The sequence below is a fragment of the Pundamilia nyererei genome, unplaced genomic scaffold (assembly GCF_000239375.1).
Source record: "Pundamilia nyererei isolate P.nyererei 1_Seehausen unplaced genomic scaffold, PunNye1.0 scaffold00064, whole genome shotgun sequence".
Taxonomy (NCBI): domain Eukaryota; kingdom Metazoa; phylum Chordata; class Actinopteri; order Cichliformes; family Cichlidae; genus Pundamilia; species Pundamilia nyererei.
In genome coordinates this window covers 1,207,666-1,216,482 of record NW_005187465.1, presented here as the reverse complement: position 1 = coordinate 1,216,482, position 8,817 = coordinate 1,207,666, and the positions used below count along the sequence as shown (strand labels likewise).

General features: G+C 43.0%; 1 protein-coding gene across 1 annotated transcript in view; it reads right to left on the bottom strand.

The window, feature by feature from the left end:
* Nucleotides 1–4,023: 4,023 nt before the first annotated feature.
* Nucleotides 4,024–8,817, bottom strand: part of ephb4a (eph receptor B4a) — a 39,616-nt gene continuing 34,822 nt past the window's right edge. Inside the window, exons 10-17 of the mRNA XM_005735448.1 lie at nucleotides 8,259–8,323; nucleotides 7,993–8,106; nucleotides 7,307–7,554; nucleotides 6,982–7,197; nucleotides 6,426–6,575; nucleotides 6,054–6,247; nucleotides 5,355–5,513; nucleotides 4,024–5,250 (exon numbers count right to left, since the gene is read on the bottom strand). Coding sequence (XP_005735505.1) covers nucleotides 5,142–5,250; nucleotides 5,355–5,513; nucleotides 6,054–6,247; nucleotides 6,426–6,575; nucleotides 6,982–7,197; nucleotides 7,307–7,554; nucleotides 7,993–8,106; nucleotides 8,259–8,323 — 1,255 coding nt within the window. The 3' untranslated portion in view covers nucleotides 4,024–5,141. The remainder of the gene's footprint in view (nucleotides 5,251–5,354; nucleotides 5,514–6,053; nucleotides 6,248–6,425; nucleotides 6,576–6,981; nucleotides 7,198–7,306; nucleotides 7,555–7,992; nucleotides 8,107–8,258; nucleotides 8,324–8,817) is intronic.

Here is an 8,817-nt window from a genome sequence, read left to right as displayed (position 1 = left end):
GGCAATGGCCTGGCACAATCTCCTGCAAAGTCAACAGAAATGCTGTAGAGCAGCGAGGAGTGACAACTTTTCCAGTGATCAGATTTAATACGAAACAGAGTGGAAGCGCTCTGCCGAGCAATGTGCCTCCGAAATCACAATGCGTACACAGGTGAAAAATAATCTTAGCTGGCTGCTCGGTGGATTTGCTCAGAAATATTGGGCCATTTTGAGCAAACTGTCTGGGAGTCATCTCGGGGAGGAAATCTGGCAGCTGAAGCGGAGGGAGAGCGGCACAGGAGTGACAATCTCCAGCCTAAACTTCCATCTTCAGATAAGTGCTGTTGTGGAAAAATCAAACCAATGCTGCAGATCGAAAACGAAGACTAATGGAAAATGAAATTAGACAGCGGTTTCCAAAAACTGAAGGGTGGAATGATAAAGCAGCTCTGGGGCTTTCATGAGGGATACTTTGGGGGGGGGAAGGGTTTGCTCAAAGCAAACTTATTTATCCGAGATTTCTGTGAGATAGGATAATCATTCAAATATGGGTATAACGTGTTTTTGTCAGAAGCTCAAATCCAGAACATTTCAGACTCAACTGTTTTAAATTTGACGTAGATTTTAAAAAAATCAGTTTTCTGAGTCCTGCAGTGTTGTGGGAGTGCACTTAGCTGGACTAAACCGTTCCCAATACACATTTAATGTGTGTACTCTCAGATTTTCTGAGAGTTTTACTCCTCCAGACAGGGTGAAACCATTTCAAATCACCTCCCTTCCCCCTTTCCTTTAAATCCACATGTACCTGTCCCTCTGGGTAGCCCCCCACCCACTGCGACCATGCACGCACACACACGTTCTCCACACTCGAATGCACGCAGGAATGCGAGGGGAATGACACAATCCACCAAATGCTAAAAACTTGCTCGGCCTGGTCTACTCAGTGCCCGACAGCAGCCCTAATGAATGGCCATTCAGATACACAGACAAAGCTGAGGCTGGATTTGTACTATGCAGCAGGGTCAGGGGTCACTCAAAGCACTGACAGAAGTAGAAACCACATGAATGCCTATCTCTCTCTTTCAAGCACTGAATCACTCCCAACACTGGGATTCATGCAAATCAAAATGCACCGTGGGGCTGAAAATAAACCATAACAACAGTCAACAGTTACTCATCTTTTTCTTAAAAAAAATAAATAAATCTGTACTTGCGCAGGTCTATACTTTGTGGTCCACACCAGAACAATAGAACAAGAGGAATGAGTCAGTAACACAGAGATAATCAAAGCACATTAATCAATGAGCCTAAATGCTTTTGGAAGCCCTGGCAGCTTAGCTTGTTTATTGTAGCTTTGGAGATGGGAGAAGAAGAAGAAGGGGAGAAAAGTGTGTGTGAGAGTTTAAGCTTATGCTGTGCCATAAGCTGTTCTCAGCCCAAGGCACAGGAGAAGAAAAGAACATCTCTTCATGATTAAAAGGGCTGAGGACCAGGAAAGGAAACATAGAAGAGGACAAGCTTTGAGCCCTCAGGGGTAAAGGCTCTCTGGAGGAACAGAAAGCAAGAGGAAAAGCTGCGAGAAAGCAAAGCTGGGGACTCATTTGAGTCCTTGCGTTCTCTTGTTTCCATCTCATTATTAAAAACGGGCCAACTGGATAGATGAGGAGGGCTGACACAATGGAGACAAAGAAAAATCCTATTAGACATTTTACTTACATGATCTTAGGCAACACATTATTTAACCAAAGATTAAAACGAGACAACCAAGAAACATTTATTTAGTTCACATTGAGTAGCACTGGAATAAAAAGGCTCAAAGACATCCAGAAGCATCAGTGCGCCTTTTGACAAAAGTGTAGCTGCTTTGTTGCGTGCTCATTTTTTTCTTTGAATCTGGGACGGGAGCGAACAGGGTCACTGGGACAGCCTGCTTTACGACCGGAGACAGGTAAACCATGTGGGTTATCACTTCAGGTCAGATATGGACCTCCTACGACATCCTTTTATTTAAACCGTTTCCATGCTTCGCTTGCAGTGAAAAATGAGCGTGGCTATCTACAAAGCCCTTCTGACATGTTAAACAGCTGAGAAATGATGGTAAATATTCATATTTACCTATATACACGGTGGATAAACATTATCATTTATTCAGAGTTGCCATTATTGAGATCTTCAGTATGAAGCCTACAAAGGAACGTGTTGGTCTGCTGTTTGTCACTGGGTAAGTGTAAGGTCATAACCAGCATCACATTTCAGGTTTGCGTTGCATATTTCAAATGACTGTTATACACTCTGGGACTTTAAAAACTCTCTCAACCCTAAAAAGTTTAGAAGAAGCGATTCAGTGCACCTGAGCCATTTCTGTATGTTTTAGTAGCCCAGGTGTATCCTGAAGCACTGCTATCTAGTGTAAAATACACATAAATGTCAAAAATTCTGGTCTCATCCTTCAACATTTGCAACATCTTTGAGCAATATTTCAACATTTTGAACTCCAGTCAGTTAAATGTTTATTTCACAAGATACTGATGACTTCAAGCTGTTTCTGCGGAGCTGTGGGGGAAAAGTAGAAAGCAATTTGCAGATCTTACTGCTAGCTGTGCATCCAGTTTCCACATTCTGGGTCTTTTTTTTAACCCTTTATTTTACCAAGACAGTGAAGAGACAGATTTTTAAAAAGACCAGGGGGAAGACATTAAGTAAATAGCCTCAGTGCAGGCCTAAACCCTGACCTCCGCATCAGCCTCTCAGCATATGGGTTACCCACTCAATCCGGTGAGCTGACCACTGCCTATTAGCATCCTTTCCCATGTTCAATTTTATTTTGTAGCACTGGAGAAAAGGAAAAAAACATTTTAACCCAGAATTTTCAGCAGACACCACAATATCATCTAAATAAGTAAAAATGGTCTTTTCATGCTTTTTAATGCCAGAATATTGTCAGTAAAGACACGCCTTTGAAGCAAAACGCAGACGTTTATGGTTACAAGCCGCGTAATGGACAGACCGGACTGCATGAAATCATTCTGCATTACACTCCAAATGATATCAGCCAACGTTTCTGGGTTTAGCCTGATAAGGAATCTTTACCCATAGAGTTTTCAGTGCTGTAGATACTATATTAGCGACATCAGTGTGTTAGCTAAAGTAGCATGGAAGTAACTTAAACTGCTTGTAAACAGATATTCTACAAATATTTAGTGAACGGAGTATTTGATGGTATATGAGTGATGTGACATTTATTTTACACCCACTGAAGACAAACTGAGCAAAGCCTTTGGACTACTTGTTAATGTTGCTACATTGTGGTGGCAGAGGATATCTTACAGGGGAGGCACCCATGTATCCATAGAGTCCAGGCTTTGTTCCATCATATGTCCTTGCCTCCAGCTGTAGGTAGTGCACAACAAGCAGTCAGCAAATCCTGGCAGGTCCTGGATAAGATTGAAAAGTGCAAACTTGTATGTGTCAAGAGATTTGTTAGCCTTCATATGGATAAAGTATGCAAAGATACGCTCCTGGAGCACAGGCACTTTCTGCTGGAAGTTCAACTCTTCTGCGTTTGCAAACAGTAAGTATTGTGAGCAGGTCATGAGTAACAATAATATTGCACAGTGAAAGCAACAGATACAGCGAGCTGCTAACTGTATAATTGTATGTGAGGCAGTTTTCTGAGAAACGCAAAAACACTGCGTTGAGCTGACTGGCTCAGTTGGTAGCAGTGCTTTGTTTCCTCTTCCAAAATTTTAGGGAATCGTTTTAGTGCAAGTGCAGAAATGTTTTACTGACATTACATCCGGCAAAGTGAGAGGTGCTGCCCTGCTAATAAAACAACAGCTCTGAGAATCACTAGTTTTGCAGAGCGAAACTGCTGGTGAAACCAACCAAAGTGGCTACAAGCTAGAGTGTTAATTTAAGGTCATGTATTGTGTTTCGTGCTTTTTGTTAGGAACCTCTTTTTGCATCGCTTCAGAGCAAAAGCAGACACATTTTACTCAGTTACCCTTTAAGGTGCATTCAAATGAGACAGAACTGAATCACTCGTGAAAGGCTTCTGCTTTATAAAAATGGCATTTTAGTTCACAAAGACAAATGAATGGCACTGGAAAATGGAGAATACAGAATAAGATAATTAAAAATGTATCCGTTATAATCAAGAAAAAACAAGTTTGAGGCCAGACTGCGTCCTTGGCTATTATCTATAAAGAAAACCAATTCTACAGTTTTCGTGGTCTCTCAGTCCACTTGGTCTTTGTTCAGCTCGACTATAATAAAACTGAGCTGCCAGCAGAAAGACCAGCGTTAGAAATAACCAACTACACTCCACGAGAAACACGTGGAGTTACTGAAGATTACGATTCACTCTGAAATGACAAAAGTGCTGATATGTCTCTGTGCCTTTCTTCTCACATGTTGCTGAGCTGGCAAAGTGAGAGCCAGACTTGAGGAAGATCAGGAGTCTGATTAGAGCAAGTACAGCGCTCTCCAAAGTCTGCATTACACATCACACCTGAGTAAAGAGGAGGTAATACTGAAATCAAATGGGGGAGAAAGAACAACAAAATGTAAAATCTCACATTAAAAAGTTCACGTTTTGATGTGAAAGGTGTCTCTGAAGTAACGTAGTCGGCATCGAGAGCGGTTCCCATTCATAATTACAACAATACGAAAACTAAAAATCTTGGCATTTCTTCTCGTCTTTTTTGTCTCCTTTGGTGAAAGATCAAAGTGACATTTTGGGACAACAAACCAGTTTGGGTTTTTTTGTTTTGTTTTGTTTTTTTGTAATGACATGACAATACAGAACTGTGTAAACTCTGGTCCGCTGTTCCTCTTTGCTCACCACATGTACTGAGTCCAAATCTTGGGTGGATGTAAAAGCACAAACTGCAAAAAACAAACAAAAGAACAAAAAAATAAAGAAGCAGTCAGTCCGCACAGCTTCATCACCTGGTCCCTCTGTGTGGCAGAGACCTGCCAATCTCTGCACAACAGTTCACACCATAGTTTTTTCTCCCTATTTTTTCTGGTCACGAATAAAGTCGCCAATCCCTTTTACGAGTCCGTGTTCAAAGTGGCTCACAGAAAGAGGATCCAGAGTGCTCTCAGTACTTGGCAGCACCTGTGTGCTGGTGTCATGTCCAGAATAAGAGGCAGGTCAGCTAGAAGGTCACAGTTGCAGTGCTCTTGTTTTGAAAGGTCATTGTCTGGATGCTGGAAAGGATTTTCCTCTGATGCCCAGCCAAAGTCACACCCATGTGCAGCAGATCCCTACAGAATAAAAAAAACAAAACAAATTAGAGACAAATTTTCCTAAACAAATTTTTACTTGGATAAAATAAGTGAGCAGAAAAAAAATGGGAATATGAACTAACTGTGTGGTGATTGGGGCCAGCTGGTCCACTGAGTTGAAGCCAGCCTGAAGGAAACTGTCTTCGTAACGCTCCATCTTGATGGCCCTAAGCCAATCCCCCACCGAAGCACACGGCGGGAGAGCTAAAGGTGCGCGCTGGTCCAGCAGGGGGTAGGACGGCCTAGGGGACAGGATCCAGAAACAAAGGAATAACTTACATTCACCGTCACCAAAACCTCAGTGAGAAGCTTATACATGTCCTGCAGCAACATTCCAGGTGACAAGTCGAACTGAGTGACTGACAGGGACAAACAATGGGATTTGTCAGAGGTGGAGTGTCCTCAGCTGTATATAACTAGCTGACAGGCAGAATGTTGAGACAGGGAAATGGGAACAGCAAGTGGCTGACAGGTCACAGCAGGACACCGAGGTGGTGCACAAGATTGGGCAGCAGGAGGCTAATGCCTGCCCTGTCACTGTCAGGGCTTTAAATGGACACTAAGAATAAGACATTGTGAAGACATGCTTGATTTTTGCTGTGTGACATTTTTCGCGGACTACATAAAAACAGGAAATTCCTGAACAATTAATGCAATACTTTGTTAAACATCTTGAATTAAAAGCTTCACTTTAATCGCATTTTGTTTGTTTAGGTTTAAAATCCACCGTGGTGGTCCAAAACCTCACTGATCCAACTGTAAAAACACATCAGCACTCTCACCCTGCTCCTTCTTGAGCCACTATTTTCAGCGACGCGGGATTGCGGATGAGTTTGTCCAAAGCGCTAACGAGCTCCGCAAAGCGAGGGCGCGCCGACCGGTCCTTCTGCCAGCAGTCCAACATCAGTTGGTGCAGGTGGGTGGGGCAGTCAGGTGGCGGGGGCAGGCGGTAGTCCTGCTCTATGGCATTGATCACCTGACGGAAACATGCATTAAACATGAGTTTAATGGTCACAGTCAAGATTTAAACACTTCACTGATCACCTAGTTCCAGGTGTTTTGAAATGACTGGAAAAACTCGGCTAACAAAACCTGAAAAGTCCTTCCAAAAATCTAAGAAACAGCCCAGCAAGGCTTTTCTTGCTTCAACTTACATCCTGGTTGCTCATGTCCCAGTACGGTCTTTCTCCAAAAGACATGACCTCCCACATGACGATGCCGTAGCTCCACACATCTGAGGCTGAGGTAAACTTTCTGAAGGCTATTGCCTCCGGTGCTGTCCAGCGAATTGGGATCTTACCTCCCTACACAGAAAGGTAAACAGTGAGTGATGCAGAAACTTCATGTAAACATGGTCCAGCAGGGAGCTGGGGAGGAAACTGAAGGTAGGTAAAATCCTAAGTTAAAGTTAAAAATGTTTTACGATCAACATAATATTTCAAGAGATGAAAAGCATGTGGATAAATAAAACTCTGCTATTCATTTATGCATTTATTTAAATCTTAAAAATCTAACTGATAACTAATTGTAGTGCAGAAATCACACTGATAATCACTATTGCTGATAATCAGTGTCCTGATGTCTGTGCTAGAGATTAAAATTAACATATTGGGATCATTTCTATGGTTTCCATCCTACTAGACTACTTTGTATGAAATGAATGACAGGCTTTTCTCCTTAAGCATTAACTGAGGATGGCTGTTGTCTCACCAGAGAGCTGGTGTAGGTCGGGTCAGAGGAGTTCTCCTGAAGGAAGCGTGACAAGCCAAAGTCAGACACCTTGCACACCAGGTTGCTGTTGATCAGGATGTTGCGGGCAGCCAGGTCTCGGTGGACGTAGCTCATCTCTGCCAGGTACTTCATGCCAGAAGCAATGCCACGCAGCATACCAACCAGCTGGATGGGTGTGAACTGGCTGTCGTTCAGCTACGGAGAGGACAGAACCAGTTCAGTCTGAGAATGAGCGGCACTACGGTGTGTTTCAGTGTTTTGAGAGAAGCGTGCTTTGGCGTTGGTTTGTCCGACTCATACTGACCCGTAGAAAAGAGTCCAGAGCGCCGTTCTCCATATACTCTGTCAGGATCATGACTGGACAGCTGGCTGTAATGATTCCCTCCAGATGGATAATGTTGGGGTGTTGGAACTGTCCCATGATGGACGCCTCAGACAGGAAGTCCCGTCTCTGCTTGTCGGTGTAGCCACCCTTTAGAGTTTTAATTGCAACGTAGTTTTCCTTTTTTCCTGGTATCTTCAGCCGTCCTCGACACACCTCCCCAAACTCGCCTGCAGCACACAGACACGTAAACACACTATTATGGCCGTTTTTTCCTCCCCAGCATGAGTTTACCTCATTATGAAGACAACTGTTACATTTAACAAACGCAACGCTTGCTCGCAGCTAGCAGTGCCCTTTGGTTTGAATGAGGGCCACCAATATTGGGAACATATTTATCAGTTAATTGTGTTTTTTCTGCAGCCAAATTGAATTTTGAGTGATAAAGAAGAAACAGGGCAATGGTTTTAAATGTCACTGAATCTATTTAATTTAGTAATTAGGTATTTTTTAATAAGGTTATTTTGAGAGAGAACAATATGCTAAAAATAAAAACAACACATCACAACAAAACGCAACCTGTGCAGTCTGCAAGTCCTCAGAAAGAGTGGACCAGGGCAAAGTTTACAGATTTATTAATCACAGGAAAAGCATACGGATGGGCTTACCAGCACCAATGACCTCCTCAATCTTGACAAAGGAAACATCGATTTCCTTGGCAAATTCTCTCACTGCCTCATTAGGGTCTTCGTAGGTGAAAGGGTCGATATAAACCTTGACCCCTTTGAGAGGGGAGACAAACAGAAGCGTGGGAGCAGGAATGTTACAGAACCATGAGCGACAGAGAGCCCGGTCACATTAAAAATGATTTCCCCGACGTGAATGAATTGTAAATCAGAGCTGTGGTTCAGCGTGCATGTCCTTGATGTGTTACCTTGGCCAATGAGGTACTGGCTGTTTTTGTCACTCAGCTCCGGATCCTTTATTCGGCTGTGCCGGCTGCAGGTACAAAGAGATCAGTATAAATGAAACAAGATTAGGATTGCAGCGCACTTATCTGAGGAATTGATGTTTTATTTCACTTTTTTTTGGACAAGTGTTCCTAATGCTTTATCAACCCAATGTAATGCACATCAACCAACTGTTCAGATGCAATAAGAACAGCACAGCACATAACAGAGCTATCACGGGTCAGAGGTCACTTCAGCCACATGCACTCTTAAAAATACATCATAACTGTTATGGCTTGAGAAGCCAACACCGCCTTGTTGTGGACAGTTTTGTCCGTGCTGTAAACACGCAATACACAGTGACTTGTGGTGGAGCTGAATACCTGAGACAACCCATATGGTTCTGCTCTTTGACGCAAGCGGCTCCATTATAATTCTGCTGGTGCAAACTCATCCCTACAGTACAGTAACAACCCTGTAGCTACTGGATCGCTGCCTTCCTCCATTTCTCTCTTCCACCTCAGAAGCCTAAAATAGCAATAA